Raw genomic sequence first — 17706 nt, 5'->3', positions numbered from 1 at the left:
GATTGGTTTATTGGTTATGGTGGAGAGAGATGACTCAAGTGGTGGCCGCTCTTCCTGCGGTATATACTTAGAATCTTTCTTGCACTTGGTGGAGTGGAGAGCAGACAGCATCGCAGTTTCCTCTATGAAGTGAGATAGAGTGATCAACACTGATAGGCTCAGAAGGAAGCATTCCTTATTAAAAATGACTTGATGCGTTGTCCCTGTGTTTACTGAAGGTGGAGCCTTAGCGTTGGCTTTCTGTGCACTAAAAACGAAATTGCTTTTCAAATCTTCACAGAGGTTTTTGAAGAGTTAACACACCAGGTGCAAGAGAAGGACTCTCTGGCGTCAGAGCTCCATGTCCGTCACGTGGCTATCGAGCAACTCCTCAAGAACTGCTCCAAGTTGCCATGCCTCCAAGTGGGACGGACAGGGACGAGGTCACACCTACCCATGAACCACTGAAGGGACCGGAGCTGTCCTGCTTTCATCCTCTACTGCTCTGCTAAGCATATGGACCGAGAAAACATGGGAAGGAAGTCATGGTCCATTTTTATGGTTGTTGTGCTTGCAAAACCTAAGATAATACTCATTATCTTTATCTAATAAAGCAGATCACTCTAGTCCAGGGTTACTCAATCATTTGGCTTCATCGGGGGACTTCTTATAATTACTAAATGCCCCTCCCTATCTTTTACCATATGTGACTACTTAAATATTCTGTTATAGTGTTTTTACTGACCAATTTTTATTGTAACTCAGTTGTCAAAAACAATAGAAGCCTAGTAAGGTCTTATGTTCACCTAAACTACTAGAGAGAATTTTTAAGAGGGAAATAGAATTCGTAATATCACCTTATTTATGAGCAATATTTTAATATAAAATTTTATATAGAGAATTGCTATTTTGGGTATTTTTCATTGTCTTTATAAGTCTGTATTTGAATGGCCATGTGTATTTGCACTTCCTGTGTGAATATGTTCACCTCTGTCAAGATCGCTGCATTTTGGCAATACGGTGTTTTTATAACTTATCTTTCTTTCCAAAGATACATGTGTTTCGGATAGTATTCGGAGAAGCAGTCTACCTAGCTGAGCTGTTTTAACTACTTAACAGAATATGAAAGTGGAATTAATCGTTCCTTTAAAGCAAATATCCAAGTAAACAAAGCAGCAGATTATTGTTTTCTAATGGAAACAGTGCTGAATTCGCTTAGGAAGAAAAGACTATTCTAGTTTGTATGTGTCAGTCTCCATAAAAGTAGTGGCCCTGCCCTGCTTCTTAATTCTCAACACTTTCTTGGATGTGTTAGTTTTGGACAAAGTAGGTCAACTATCTTCAGACTGCACTGGTCTTCCTTTGGGGGAAAAAATAAAATTATTATGTGTGCCACTTCACATGGAGTTCCCGTAATCTACGAACTGTCCAAATTCTGCTATCCACATCACTGAAATTAGTCCAAAAAATAATAATAACAAACCATTAAAGAAAGAAAAGGAAAAGCATTTCAAGGTACTTTTCTAAGTTTTAAAACTCTAAAGGGATAGACGATTATAGCACCACCACCACCCAAAAAAAAAACTTCAATAAAAAGGATAGTATAAGCTACTTTGGTTTCATATTCTTAGCTACTAAGTTAATGATGACACAAAAGCTAGTGCAAAATTAAGATGAACTCTTTAGCTGATGCTTAGAATGTATTTGTGTGGCTGATAGGTTTTGCCTGCAGAAATCTAAGGAAAGAAAACCCATTCATTCACTTGGCAGCCCCTCACTTGGCAGCCCCTCATGCATAAAGATGGTTTCTGCCTTGAAGTCGGCAGTCTGTACCTGGGCATGGGTCAGACTTTAATATTGAACATAAATAATATTTGACTAAGCAAACAGCTGCCTCACTGTAGAAAAAGCACCTTTTCCTGATGCTAGGATGTGTTAAACTGGCCTGGCTGTGTGCATTAGTCAATGTCCCATTGGTTTTGCTCTGTCCTGAAGAAAACTTACCTTTGAAGCTTTTTGGAAGGAGTTTCTGGGGAAAAAGAAAAAAAAAAAAAAAGAATACTTTTCAGTTTCTCTCAGTTCTTTGAGTCATCCAAAATGAATTTAAAATCTGGGGAGCAGAGGTGAACTCATTGCCTTAGTTTTGGTGAGCTTTAAATTGAATGTGTGCAATATGGAAGGGTCCACATTTACAAGCTGGGTGAAGACAACGTGTCCTGATTATGCCAGTAAGTGTTTCAGTGCTTGGTTGTTATGGTTACATTTTCCAACGTGACTGCACTCCTGCCTGGCGTAACTCCTTAAGGATGGCAGCACACTTGGGCTTCTGTCTGGATGATGGAAAAGCAGTCGGGACAGCCATAGGAGTATAAGAGAGTCGGCTTTTGGAATGTGCAGTACTCCGTGTATTTCTATCCGAGGAGACATACCCTACGGTGCAGTCCTAAGTACCAGTGTTACCCAAAGAAAAACGTTTGCTTATCTCTTATTGGCAAACACTTAGTTTACTAATGAGTTTGGAATAATTGGAATTTCTCCCATGTACTCTTTAAGGTCTTAACTGGGACCTCTGATTCATTTCTTTTAGATATTTCACTGGAAACACCAAAGGAATAGTGCTCCGTAGTCTGTCTCTGGTGCTGGTGGGAGCACTCGTACCCATGCGCGTGGGTTTTGCTGGAGCGCACTACTTTGTGTAATTCAACTGCCAGTTATTTGTTCAGGGTTCTTGGTTGTGGTGGTGGCTTGCTTGCTTGCTTGTTTTGACACAGGGTCTTGCTACATAGCTTTTGCTAGCCTAGAGTTCTCTTTGTGGACCAGGCTGGCCTGGGATTCGTGGCAAATCTCCTGCCTCAGGAGGAGATCTAGTGCTGTGGTTCAGGTCTATATCTTACTCCTAGCTTGATACATGCTCTTGATTGAATATGCAGTTATTGTATATGCAAAAATAAGGAAGGGGACAGAGTTGAGGTCCAGTTTAAGGAAGCAGGAACTTTTACAAGTACTGGTTTCTTCTCTGTTTGGCTCTTTCAAAGTTGTTGTGTGTTTTGAGAAAGTTCAGAAGAAACTTCACACGTGATTTCATTTAAAAACAACAACAACAACAACAGATGCACTGCTAGTGAGCCCGTACGTAGAAGCCCGAGCTTCTACGAGGAGCGAAGTGAAGTTTTGTCATACTAGACTTCATAGTTAAACAAGGTGCATATTTTAAAAATTAGACTTCATAGTTAAACAAGGTGCATATTTTAAAAATCAGAAGTCAGATGTGATTTTAACACATATTTTTCTTTAAAGATTAGTGTTTTTATGTGCCTAGCACATATCAGGCCCTGAGTTATTAATTCCTGTCACCCTAGTACATATACAAAGGTTTGGTTTCTGGTTTGGGTTCTATTATGTTGCCCAGACCCAAGCTTAGTGGCCATCTTACCGCTTCAGCCTTCTGAGTGGAGACATGGGGGGGAGGGGAGGGGATTGACATACATTGCCATGCTTGGCTTAAATACTCCTGTTGTCCATTCTTGTAGCATTTCTCCAGAGATTACCGCCTGATTCTCGCATTAATTTCTAAGTTAGTTCTTTGGAACGGGCATCCACTTGGCACGCCACGCTGATGATCCAAACAGTCCGCTTGCTTCACTGTGTGCTTCCTGCGTGTAGCACTGGAGTCAAGGAAACCCTTGCGTTTCCAAGTCCCATGTTTGCCTCTCCCATTCTTATATAACACTTAATGATTATTTTTCAAAACGTGTGCATCCTGGCAAGTGATTTCAGGAACATGGTTGAAGAATACTTCGTTGCCATCTTGACAGGTAGCTTGTGGTTTCTTGGACTCTTGCTGTTTCCTATGGACCATTGAGAAATGGCTTTTACCATTTTGTTTGTTTATATAGAACTCACCTTGGTGTTTATTCTTTTAAGGCTTGTCAGGTTTTTGTTAATTTTCAAAGTCATCCTTTTTAATCAGTTTGTGTACTTAAGTGAGAATGTTAAAGATCTCGCTGGCCTTTTAAAGGGTTCAGATGTGTGACCAGGCAAAATAATTCCATGGACATGAGCTGTTATTTAATGGCGGAGTATAGCGTTCCTGTCATCACGTTTTGTTTTGATTGTTTGAAGGAGTTGTTTGTTTTACTTTTTGCAAGCTCATTTACTGACAGATATTACTACTGTTCACGCTACAGCAAGATGTGTGGATCTTTTAAGACTTCATACGTATAAAAATTATAATATACCCTCTGTTAAGCTATGACTTAACGCAGAGACTTGATTTGTTTTGGGTTTGATTCCGGTTTTACCTTGAACAGAATTTTTTTTTTTCTGAGAAAATTTGGTTTAAAAAAAAAAACACTAAAGGACAGAGCCCTAAATAAAATACTGTTGCCAAGTTAAGCTTTGTGGTGTGGGGTACAGAAGAGTTTATCTGCTGAAATAATCGGACACCTTGGGGAAGGGGAAGTCACGCTGGTCTAGGAAGAGTGTGTGTGTGACCTTTGCCTTTCATTTCCCCAATTCCTTTCGGTTCCCCGGCTGACATCAGCCTTCACCTGAGCAACCCCAGGCCGTGCCCACCTTGATAGGAACCGATCACGTGGGTGTAGACAGTTAAGATTTTTAGACATTTAATTTGTAAATGTTTTCACTGATATTTTTAGTTTGAAGAAAACTCCAATTAGCAAAGTAGTTTAATTTCAAACTAGTTTGAAATTTCTCAGTAATTTCCCCCCAATTTCAAGGTTACCAACGAGAAGCAAAGATGTCCTGGAGACAGACTCATTTAAAGCTGCACCAGCCACTGTGCACCAAGTGTAGTGGATTTAGCTTTGAAGATCGGATTGGTTTGATTTCTTGTTTTTTTCCCCTGCCCTACTGCCTCCAGAGGAGGTGGCTTTAAAAAGTGCTTCGTAGTGATGTGTGTGTGTGTGTGTGTGTGTGTGTGTGTGTGTGTGTGTGAGACAGAGACAGTGACAGCGACAGCGAAACCTGGCTGCATCTGCAGCAGTCCTTGAACTTCAATGTGTGCTTTGAAAACTTCTTTTCAGCAATGTTGCTGCCATTTAGAAAGCGAAAATGAAACTGCCGTGATCAAAGCTAAGTTGGTCTCCAAAAGAAACAAAAAGATTATTTTGTCTTCGTCCGGGTTATATGCAATTTATATATTTGTATTCTGCTTTGAAACTGTAACTAGATAAGTCTGTCTACTATTTTTAACTTTACAAGAATAAAACAAATATTTTGGTAGCTATCTCCGAGCCTCGGTTGATTTTCTTACATTTCTGTGTTTACTGGCGGCAGGCACACCAGGCCGCATGTGTCTTGTGGAGGTCAGAAGCTTCTAGAATCAGTTCTGTCCTCCTACCACGCGGGTCTCAAGGATCAAGCTCAGGTTCTCAGACTTCACAGCAAGCCTCTTTACCTGCTGAGCCATATTTCCAGCCCCAGTCAGTGTAAAAAGAGCAGACCTACCTGCTTGCTTCTCTGCCTCCCTCCCTCCCTCCCTCCCTCCCTCCCTCCCTCCCTCCCTCCCTCCCTTCCTTCCTCTCCTCCCTCTTCTTTCTCCTTCTCCCTTCCTCTTCCTCCTTCTTTCTTCTTTTTAATCATATAGCTTGCCTACCCTGAAACTTTTATATAATCTTATGCTGTGTGATGGATTGTATATGCTCGGCCCAGGGAGTGGCACTGTTTGGCGGTGTGGCCTTGTTGGAGTAGGTGTGTCTCTGGGTGTGGGCTTTAAGACCCTGATCCTAGCTACCTGGAAGCCAGTCTTCCACTAGCAGCCTTCAGATGAAGTTGTAGAACTCTCAGCTCTGCCTGCACCATTCCTGCCTGGATGCTGCCATGTTCCTGCCTTGATGATGGTGGATTGAACTTCTGAACTTGGAAGCCAGCCCCAATTAAATGTTGTCCTTTATAAGACTTGCCTTGGTCAAAAGTGTAGATGCTTCATTCCTCCTTAGAATAGGGAACAAAATACCCATGGAAGGAGTTATAGAGACAAAGTTTGGAGCTAAGAGGAAAGGATGGACCATCCAGAGACTACCCCACCCCAGGGATCCATCCCATAATCAGCCACCAAACGCAGACACTATTGCATACGTCAGCAAGATTTTGCTGAATGTGCCAGTGACTGGTAAACACAGAAGTGGATGCTCAGTGTCAGCTATTGGATGGATCACAGGGCCCCCAATGGAGGAGCTAGAGAAAGTAACCAAGGAGCTGAAGGGGTCTGCAACCCTATAGGTGGAACAACAATATGAACTAACCAGTACCCCCAGAGCTTGTGTCTCTAGCTGCATATGTAGCACATGATGGCCTAGTCGGAAAGAGAGGCCCCTAGGTCTTGCAATCTTTATATGCCCCAGTACAGGGGAACACCAGGGTCAAGAAGTGGGAGTGGATGGGTAGGAGAGCGGGACAGGGGGAGGGTATAGGGAACTTTTGGGATAGCATTTGAAATGTAAATAAAGAAAATATCTAATAAAAAAATTAAAAAAAAAAGACTTGCCTTGGTCATAGTGTCTGTTCACAGCAGTAAAACCCTAACTAAAATACTCTGTATCCAGTTAGCTGCTTCAACAATTTGAATTTGACTGTTTTGTTTTGTTTGGGGGGGGGGGCTTGTTTTCTTTTGTTTTTCCCCAAGTTGAGCTACTAAGAATAAAACTTTAGAGGGCTGGAGAGATGGCTCTGGTTAAGAGCCCTGACTGTTCTCCCAGAGGACACAGGTTCAAGTCCCAGAGTCCCCAGGGCTGCTAATAACTGAACCTGCAGTTCCCAGCGGATCCAGTACCTTCTTTTGTCCTCCATGGGGGTCAGACACACAGGTGGTGTGCAGATATCTAAGCAAGCAAAATATTCATATACACCAAATAAAAATTTGTAAAAATGAATAAAACACACCTATATTTCAGTTGGCTTTTTAAAAAACATTTGAAATAAGGAAAGAGTGTATTAGTCAAAAATCCTTGTGGTTAGCATAATGAATCAATATTAAATTAGCCTTTTCTCATTCATGATTGAATTTTTATTAGGAGTGAAGAGGTGGCTCGTGGCTAAGAGCACTTGCAAGAGGACCATCTCACTGTCTGTGGTGTGCAATGGAGGCCAGGGGACAGCTTTGTGACGTCAGTTCACCTGCCTCTACCCACTGAGCCATCCCACCTGTCCTTCATCAGTGACTTTTAAAGTCATTTTATGATGCTTATATGGTGATAATTTAAAACTAAGAAAAACAGACAGTTGTGGAAAAGGTCAGAAGTAGATTACACCATAAGTAATATCAAAGAATTGAAACACTGAATGTGTTGCGAAAATGTGAATCACCCTGGGAAGTCTCAGAAATCTAACCCTAAACCCTGTTTAGAGGTGCATGCCTGTGGTCTAACACTCAGGAGGCTAAAGGCTCAGGAACTCAAGGTCACCCTTGGGCTTTCTAACAAGTTGGGAGCCAGACGGCTACATAAGACTGTCTGAAAAATAAATCCTTTAATAATACCTAATATTCTTGAGTGATAGCACTACATCAGGAAAGGAAAGAGATGAAGAGTGGAGTTTGTAAAAGTTGCCAGGAAGTGTACCAGACCACAAGCGAAGTTTTACTGTTTAGCCACACTTAAAAGAAATTCGTCGTGACTTCTCTCAGCCTCAGCTCACTAAGAAGCTCTGTTCTTACTCGGTTGTCCGAACTGCCTCGTTTCAAACTAGCTCTGAAATTGTTCTCCCTTATTTCTTCAGTGACCTGTTAGAACCTAGATGTCTTTACAGGTGTCTTGGAGCCTGGCAAGGACTTCTAAACATAGTGAATAAAAACAAAAACAAAAAACAAAAAACAAACAAACAAAAAAAAAAACCAAGAGGGACCCTGAGGGCAGAGCAACGCCCTTTTTATGTAAATGATACTCTAAATAAGAAGGTGTTCAAAGACTACATGTTTACAGTCTGATCTAAATGCTATCTGAGGTTTTTGCCAGCTTGAAGTTTCAGTTTTATATCACTAAAATTTTGTGGATGTGCTATTTGGGGGATGTGGCATAGGGTACCAAGTTTATCTCTAGATACTTGCTATCCTGACTGCTTTGCATCTGGGTTTTCCCAGCCGCAGCTTTTGAAGCCGTGCTACTGCCTAAGGGGATTCCCATGCCGAGAGAGCATCAGTGTTGCCCGTAGGAACATCCATTATCCTTAGGCATAGAATGAGACATAAGCCACTGGCCTCCCGTATTGCTTGCTATAAATCTGACTGGACATAGCACTTCGTTACTTTTGGCTTGCTTCATTTCCCAGCATTCTACGTGATCTTACAAAACTTAAACTCTTCCCACCTTAATGCAATTAGTAAGACTAATTCTTCAGCCTGCAACAGAAGCTGTGTGACACCTGCCTCTGGTCCAGTCCCCTCCTTAGAAATCTTATGGAATTGTTTTCTAAGAGTAAACTGCTAAGGACCATTGGATTTGTGTAAACTGTGGCTCAGGACTACATGGCTACTTGTTGAGTCAAGTAAAAGTGACAGGAATTTCTAAAGAAGTTAAATCTCCTGGTAGTGTGCATGCCACTTTGACCACTAAAGACGTTCTTGGTTACCAGGAGGGGGGCGTTCGAGACCTGCCACTGTCTTAATTAGGCTTGCTGTTTCCGTGATAAGACAGTATGACCAAAAGCAACTTGGGGAGGACTGGGTTTATCTTATCTTATACTTTAGCTTACATTTTATTGCTTATGGAAGGCAGGGACCTGGGGGCAGGAACTGATACAGAGGACATGGAAGAGGGCTGCTTACTCTCTTGCTCAGTCTGCCTTCTTATAAGACCCAGGACCACCATCCTAGGGATGGCACCACCACAGTGGTCTGGGCTGTCCCTCATCCATCACTAACTTTACGAATACACTACAAGCCAATCTTATAGAGGCATTTTCTCAACTGGGATTCCCTCTTACCACATGACTAGCTTGTGTCAAGATGACCCAAACCACCACATCCATTCATAACTAAACGCATTCAGCATCTATGTACTGAGTTCATGAAAGGGTTGGTCCAAGAAAACCAGTAATGGTCACGGCGAGACAGGCCTGTATTCTTCTTGGTAGTACTAAATGACTACCATCATCGTTAAATGATCAGCAAGTATCACAGTACATCGAGCATCTGTGGAATGGATGAATACGTGAAAAACTTCAGAGGCAGAACCAGGATTGAATGTCTCCTAAGAGTGTGTAAGTAGGTATTCCACAAAATGCCCGAGCCACTCTTCCAGTGACTCAGTAATACAGGTATTAGCTGCATTTCCTGTTGCAGTGATAGACTACCCTTCTTTTAAAAAACAACTCAAGGAAGGAAGGGTTTATTGCACCTCACAGTTTGGGAGGATACAGTCTTCTGTGGTAAGGAAATCATGGAGGCAGGGGGTTAAGGAATCTGGTCACACTGCACCAAGCGTCAAGAAGCAGGGGATGATGAACTTCTATACATGGCTACCTCTCTCCTTTCATCAAAGAATGAGGTCCTGATGCTGGAGCTGTAGGGCAGTGGCAAAATACTTGCTTAGCATGCACAGGAGCCTGGGTTCAAGCCCCAGTAAAAGAGTGTGGGATTTGGCAGGGATTAAGTCCAGGACTTAAACCCAAGGAATGGTGACACTCCTCCTTGTAGGGTATGTCTTCCTGCCTCTGTTAACCTCCTCTGGGTAAACCCTCACAGTTGTACACAGGGAATTGCATATCTGGTCAAGTTGACAGTCAGTCGTATCCATTGCACTATCATTATTTCCACATGGCTTCTCCATTACAGCTCCCTGACTATCTGGGGCCTCTGGGAACTGATACTTTCTCGGCCTCCCAGTTCTCCTCTAAATTGGTGGTGGTTCTCTCTTTTTTTTTTTTTTAATTTTTAAAATTTTTTAAAATTATTTTTTATTTTTGGTTTTTTTGATTTTCGAGACAGGGTGTCTCTGTGTAGCTCTGGCTGTCCTGGAACTCACTCTGTAGACCAGGCTGGCCTCAAACTCAGAAATCCACCTGCCTCTGCCTCTGCCTCTGCCTCTGCCTCTGCCTCTGCCTCTGCCTCTGCCTCTGCCTCTCTGCCTCTGCCCCTCTGCCCCTCTGCCCCTCTGCCCCTCTGCCCCTCTGCCCCTCTGCCCCTCTGCCCCTCTGCCCCTCTGCCCCTCTGCCCCTCTGCCCCTCTGCCCCTCTGCCCGTCTGCCCCTCTGCCCCTCTGCCTCTCTGCCTCTGCCTCTCTGCCTCTCTGCCTCTGCCTCTCTGCCTCTCTGCCTCTCTGCCTCCCAAGTGCTAGGATTAAAGGTGTTCTCTCAATTTCAAGTTTCTGTCAAGCTGAGGCCTCATCCTCAGCTTTCCTCAATCAGTTGAGAAACTGGAGATTTTTAATTCCCAGGGGACACTGATGCTGCCTACACTTACCACCATCCCAGAGTTTGTGGGGAATTGCAGGCTGGTCTCCAGTCGAGCTGAGGTCTGAACCCCAATGATCATAATTCACCTTCATGACACGGTAGGCTTTCCCTCATGCTCCTGGAACTCTGGCCCCTGCCTAAGTTACCACCCACCACAGCCCCCACAAGAGATGCATAGTCAGTAGTCAAGTAAGCAATGGCCCAACCTTCTGACCTTCAGGCTAAACTCCTCCCCAGTTACCTAGCAACAGTGAAGACCATAAAAAGGGGCTGTTAGGCCCCCACCTCACTCTCTTACTCCTTTGTCCCCTTATCTCTCACTTCTCTCTCCCCTTTCTCTTTTTTCTTCTCCTCTTCTCTCACTTCTCTCTTCTCTCTCTCCCCCCCCCCTCTTTCCCCTGCATTTCTATAATAAAGCTCTTAAACCATAGAGAGTCTCTGCTCCATTTAGATCCGCTGCACCACTCTAGACAGTGTTGAGAATCTCTCTTCCCTTATCCCTCTTTCCCATACCCCCGGGGTTACAGGGTGTGGCCCTGGGGCCCCCAGGTCAGGGGCTGCCCCTTATCCACCCCCCCACAGTGTGGGTCAGAGGCTTAAATGCTCACGGGGGCCGTGTGGAAAGCGTCTCGGCAATCCCCCAACGCCTGGGTCCGCCTGCCCAGAGCACAGGAACTCTAGCTGGACATTGGGCCCCTTATCCTCCCCCACTTCTCCCTGGGCCCCCCTTTATTTTGTTCCCACAAAAGTTCTCCTCCCAAAGGGATGTGGCAATCCTGCTCCTTAGCATATCACTGTTGCCTGCAGAACTGCAGAACCAAAGTCGATGCCCTTCCCCTTGATCACGTGAAGCCTTCATCTGACATCCACGTGTTCTCCCTTTCAAATTTTTCAATCAAAGAATTAGGTCAGGATGCTGGAGATGTAGGTCAGTGGCAGAATATTCCACTTAGCATGCACAGGACCCTGATTATTCGATCTCCCAATAAAGGAGTGTGGCGTTTGGCAGACGCAATGCAGAGAGAGTGTGAACTGGAAGTCCAGAAGGTCATCAATTCAAGAGCTGACCATCAGTGCTGGACTGCTTCCAACAATGCTCCTGCCTCCTAAAGGTTCCACAACTTCCCCCAAACAGTGCCAAGGAGAGAGACTGTGTCCAAATACCCAAGTCTGTAAGGTAGATCTCTGAGTCTCACCACATAAGGTATTTTTTTTTAATAATTTAAGTAAAGTTAAACTGATTAAATTGAGCTGCACTGGAACAAATCTGAAATTTGATACATCTGTCTCTCAAGAAGAAAATTCACAAAACCCTTATGCAACAGATGAAATTTCAAGTGTGGGATTTAAAAAATAATAACTTTTAAAGCTACTGCAAATGCCATATGGGAAAAATGAGACTTCTTTAATTTATTCTTTTTTTGCAGATTGATTTATTTTTATGTGTATGAGTGTTTACCACATTGTGACTAGTTCCCACAGAGAACAGAATAGAGCACGGGATCCCTTGGAACTGGACAGTCGTGAGCCACCACGTGGGTGCCGGGAACAGAATTTGGGTCTTCTGCAAGAGTAGCAACTGCTCTTAACTTCTGAGCCATCTCTCCAGCCGGTATTTTTTTTTTTCATGAATATGTGTTTGTGAATTTGTTCATGTGTATGCATATGAGGCGCGGGGAGGGGGGGGGGGCTACACATGGAGGCCAAAGGTCAGCCTTGGGTGTTTTCCTCAGTCGATGTCTTCCTTCTCACCTTGTTTTTGCAGACAGTGTCTCTCGCTGAGCCTGGAGCTCACTGCTTAGCTAGACTCGACAGTTAGCTATGTGGATCTACCTGTCTCAGTCTACTCAGTATGAGATTACAGTCTCGTGCCACCAGACCCTAGATTTTGTATGGGGGCTAGGTAGACAAAATCAGCCCCCAACCAAGCTACTTTACCAACCAAACCATGTTGCCCATTTTATTTTATTTTATTTCCTCCTTTCTTTCTTTTCTTTAATTCTTCTCTTTCTTTCTTTCTTTCCTTCTTTCTTTTCTTCTTCTTCTTCTTCTTCTTCTTCTTCTTCTTCTTCTTCTTCTTCCTCTTCTCTTCCTCCTCCTCCTCCTCCTCCTCCTTCTTCTTCTTCTTCTTCTCTCTCTCTCTGTCTCTCTCTGTCTCTGTCTCTGTCTGTCTCTCTCTCTCTGTCTGTCTCTCTCTCTCTGTCTGTCTCTCTCTCTCTCTGTTTCACAAGCAGGTTTTGTTTGTCCTCTCAGATTATACCAGATACAGGGGGTCTAAGACTGTCCTGAAGGCCCAATCATTATATGCTGATTCTTCGCTGGGAGGGAATTTGGGAAGTCTGTTGCCTAGAATGAAGTAGCTTTATTAGAAAAGTCAGCATAGAGGATATGGAAGATAGCCAAGATGGAGTTCATATGTCCCAAAGTCTATCTGTAGCTTCAAAGCAAAGAACAGACAGTACGGTAAGAGGAGACAACTGAACAATGATAAGGGTGGAAAAGGAAATTCCCATGGGCACGAGAGGGATTGCTACCTGACATTCAGAGGTTTGTCGCTAAGCCTCCTTTGCCACTACTGGGCAACTGTCTGACTCTCTTAAACATTGTTGTCTAACCTGTCAAAAGTGGGAGTGAATGTGATCCTTAAGGATCCAGTGTCCTACAGCTATGATGAATTTTAAGGAAAGTGCAAATGGCAAACCATCCCAGGCCCTGCATGCACAGCAGAATAGAGCTGAGCACCCACAAAGGAAGTGTGGTTTCATTCAAGAGGAAGCTGGAGCCTTTACAAGAAAGCAAACAAAAGACGGCCACATTACCCTGCTTCATAAGCAGAGATGCAACTCTCTGTATATGATTTGAAGGCATTTCAGTTAAAGACAGAAACATGTCTGTAGCTTTAACACCTTGTGACGCTAACACTTTTCTCTGTCAGACAAAACTAATGAAAAAGAATGTTTTTTTCAGGACTATACAAGATGCTGATTCATGAACAGCGCATGCTTTCAAAGCTGACTCACTTTCATCTCAGCAATGCAAAGGCAGCCGGTCGCCTTTAGAAGAACATCCTTTGTTTGAGTCACAGAATTGTCTTTTATTCTGGGCTAATACCATCTCCGCCATCTACCATCCACTGCTCTGTCTGGAAAGGATAATGGCAGGCAGTTGCTTGGATTTTCCTTTTCCTTATTGGCTATTTTTATTTGTCTTGAATCATTTTAGTTTATGATAGTTAATCTTACTTGTTTCTTTGGATGGTTCGATTACGAGATAACTGAGAACTCTGTAAAGCACAAGGCTGGCCATGTCTGGGAAGGCCTTTCTAGAGTTGATTGGCCCAGCTCTTGACATGGGCAGCGCCACCTCTGGGAAGCTGCTTTTTGTCAGTGGACATGGGAAGCAGCAGCCTGGGAGAAACTTAGCAGGAAGATGAAGTAGGATAGGGAGTTACATGCAAGCTCGGGATGTAGATCGAGTCATCTGAACTGATTCTCACGCAGTCCTGGATGGTAGAAGACCACTCATGCTCCCCAAGACTGACAAGGTGAACAACTATATTGCTTGCTGGCTCTCTCGCTGTGGGAGTATTTTTTTGTTCCTTTCAGCCCTGATTAGGTGGCTCTGAAACGAGGAAAGGCAACATCTGGGGCTCCTGCTAAGTTTCTGTCAACTGTTGCTGCCATATTCTGCTTCACACAAACACAGAAAAATGGGTGGAGGAGGTGTGTGTGTGTGTGTGTGTGTGTGTGTGTGTGTGTGCACACCATGGACTGAAAAGCTTCCCGCATTTAAACAGATGCGCAGAGGAGCAGCTGAGCTAGAGAAACGCAGGTCCCTTTTTCCTGTCTCCTTTTCATCTCCATACTTGTGTGAACAAACCATGAGGCTGTAGACCCACAACCTTCAGAACTACAGTGCATTTCATCCATGCATGGAAGGATTCCCTGTCGCAGAGTGATCTCTTCTCAGAAGACAAAATAAGCCAACGTGTGGGTCTGACTCTCATAGCCAGCAACTAGATATGGAGGAGGGTTTTCTAGAGTCTCACGAGCTAGAGCTAAGAATTGATTTGATCTTGTTTTATTTTTATTTTTCTAGAAGAGAACTTTAGTTAAAAATAATAAAATGGGCACAGGTGGCACAGACAATGCTATGAAGAGCCAAGTATGTGGTGGAGAGATGAGGGGGGGGGAGGGAGGAAGAGAGAGGGAGGGAGGGAGAGAGAGAGAATCAGAATGGTTGGTGCACGGTGAAGAGAGGCAGAACTGGAGATGACAAGAGGGTGGTGAGGAACAGCCTAATGTGAGTAGCCTGCAGCGCCACCTGAGACTATGGTAATGGCCCAGTCCATGCCGCTAATGAGGGCCATGTCTGCTTCCCTGGCCTTGGAACAGCAGGAGTCTGTGTGGATGTCCATGGCCCTTGTTACCTTCAAAAGCCATGCAGATGTCCCTGTTCTAGGCTGCCGTTTGGGGCCATGTGGATGTACAAGGGCTTTGAAGAACCTGGCCCTGCTTTTTGAAGCCTGCAACAGTCATGAGAGCTGTTTGTCTCTGGCTGTGTAGTGGTACAGGTGTGGGAGAGATCACACACATACACATACCACCACCACCACCATCCTGCCACCTATTCCTCACTTAAGAATGGAGGTAGACCTGGCCCTGGTACCATGGGTATGGGTGAGTTGGCGCTAAGAACGTTAGAGTGGGAGAGCTGTCCCTACCCCTTGCCAGCTATAGCACTCTGGTAAGCTGGCCACTCCCCTTGCTGGAGCAGCACTAGAGAGCTGGTGGTGTGCGTACAGGAGAACTAGCCCCAATGGCATGGGTGTTGGAGAATTGGTCATGCCCCTTGCAGGCTGCCACAGGCAAGAGATCTGATCCTGCTCTTTGCCTGGGCAAAGAGGGAGAGCTAGCCAGGTAGTATGGGCAGGCACTAGAGAGCTGTTGGGCTGACCAAGTCAGCTACTTCCCAAGCCCAGATCTGAGGTTTTGAGTTTGCTTGCCCCATCATTGACCCCATCTATGGACTGCTGGAGCACATGAAGGGGCCATTCCTGCAGAACCAAAGCTGCAGGAACTCTACGACCCAAGGCAGCAACAGGGATATCGAGAAGAGTCCTGGTGAGGATCCAGTATTGATGGTGTAGCAGAAGCCAGAGGCCTTGAACAAGACCAACAAGTCACTGCAATAAACATTTGGAAGTAAAGCTGTTTGGGAAAAGGGATCTACTGTGGGACACAGTGACACACCAAGTGTCCATGAGGAGATTTTTTTTTTTAATTTTGTGTGTGTGTGTGTGTGTGTGTGTGTGTGTGTGTGTGTTCAGGGAGGTTGCAAGAGCAGAGGGCAGGTATGGAGGGATGGGAAAATGGATGGGATTGGAGTGCATGATGGGAAATTCACAAAGAACCAATCAAAAGTTTTGAAAAAGCATTATTATTATTATTATTATTATTATTATGAAGTCACTGCAGTTTAAAAATAACAATAATCATAAAACAAAACCTTTCAAGAGTAACACAGCATATGTGAGAGCAGAATTGCTCCTGATTGATCTGAAATTGGTCACACCAGTTGGGCAAAGTCTCCTTCAAGTCTACCTCAGTGATTCTCCTTGCAGGCCCCCAACTGCTACCAAGATCCCCTGAGGCAATGCTGAGACACCTGAAGCAGGGAAGTCGCCAATGCCCTGATTCCTCAGTTGCCTAGAACACACTCATGCAGTCTACAGTTTGTTAGTCACAGACATGACCCACACGCTCCATCTCCTGGTTTCTTTTCCAATAGCTTTCATGCATATGCCACCTTCACCTGGACACCTAGACAGCTGCTGCTGCTGCTGCTGCTGCTGCTCCTCCTCCTCCTCCTCCTCCTCTCCCCCTTCCCCTTCTGCTTTTGTCCCATGAGAGCCATTTCTCATTAAATTTCTCTATACTCTGAGGAATCACAGAACAAGCCAGGGGAGAACAGATATCTGGGAACGGAATTAACAGGGCAAACCTTTTAGTGAATCAAGAGGTATCTTAAATGTTATTGTTTATATGGCAGACAATCAGGATAGATTGAGAAGACTTCACAGGAGAATAGAGTAAAGATCTATCCTCCTTACCTCAAAACTCCATTGCCAGAAAAATCCATTACTGTGGAATTTCAACCCGTGTAACCATCTGTAGCTGTTACCTGACGATGGGGTGGTTAGCCTGTTGATTCTAACTGGTTTTTCAAAGTAGGGGAGATATAGCTACTAGTTGGATATTTGGAGATTTGTGTATGATATGTTTGAGATTCCTATAACAGAACTAAAGTGCAATGGTGTGTACAAAAGCCTATGTCCCTCATTTTGCAAGTAATTTTCATTGCAAGAGATCAGACATTTCTATATTTCGTACTGGAACCAATGAGAAGGCTAAACAAGCCGTGCAAGAAACAAACTCAGAGAGAAGCCAAATTCTACCCTCTTCTGTTAATGAATTTGGAATGGGAGCCCGGGTAGACAATTAAGCAGGATCTGAAACTCTTAGGGTAAGTAGCCCTCTTCTTAGTCATTACCACTAACCTGATGCCAATTAGAAGTAAGTGGAGGCTTCATCCAATTACCCTCTCCTAGCTTTCCTGGACTGCTAAAGGACAGAAAGAGAACAAACCGTTCTGCTGAGCAAGAATTCTCATCTGTAAGTGACCTGTGGTTTGATCCCATCTCTGAGGGTTCCGATCTGTCAACCTAACAGTAAAAATACTAGAGATAGTATCAGAAAAATACCCGAAGAAATCCCCCATATGGTCCTGGGACTTCTGTCTTTGTTTGTGGACCTATTCAGTTCTAGAGCTGCTCTTTACTGTAAGGTAGGTGTCCACAGAGGCTTGGAGAGGTGAAAGGCTGTCAGGTCTGGTGCAAACAGGAGGTCTTACCTGGGATGCCTTGACACAGACTGCCAACTCTAGACTTTGATAAGGAGGGTACCCATGAGGGAGAGCAGCAGCAGAGAGAGGTGGGGCCTGTCAGTAGGAAGTCAGTGCCCCAGCAAGCATATACAGAAGAGACAGGGGAGCCAAAGGACGATGGATTGGATAGAAGAAGCTGACCAAGAAGAAAATATATTAAGGATAACAGAATTTGAGCATCTTAACCCATAAGGAGAACTAAAATGAACCTATGTGTCTAGAATGAAAATAATGAGGTAAACACTTACCTGTCTAAATAGATGACACATAATGGGAATGCCCACATACATGATTCCCCTGTATGCCTTTCCACTGAGAGCCAGGGAAACTGACTTCAAAACAAACCAACGAGTAATACCTAGAGCTTAAGTCT

General features: G+C 44.1%; 1 protein-coding gene across 4 annotated transcripts in view; it reads left to right on the top strand.

Moving 5' to 3' along the window:
• Positions 1-5229, top strand: part of D16Ertd472e (DNA segment, Chr 16, ERATO Doi 472, expressed) — a 36353-nt gene extending 31124 nt beyond the window's left edge. For all 4 annotated transcript variants that reach the window (NM_001252440.1, NM_001252439.1, NM_025967.4 and 1 more), the window contains exon 5: positions 281-5229. In NM_001252440.1, coding sequence (NP_001239369.1) covers positions 281-447 — 167 coding nt within the window. In that variant the 3' untranslated portion in view covers positions 448-5229. The remainder of the gene's footprint in view (positions 1-280) is intronic.
• Positions 5230-17706: the final 12477 nt, after the last annotated feature.

This window comes from Mus musculus, chromosome 16, assembly GCF_000001635.26.
Source record: "Mus musculus strain C57BL/6J chromosome 16, GRCm38.p6 C57BL/6J".
NCBI lineage: Eukaryota > Metazoa > Chordata > Mammalia > Rodentia > Muridae > Mus > Mus musculus.
This window is presented reverse-complemented; position numbering and strand designations above follow the sequence as displayed.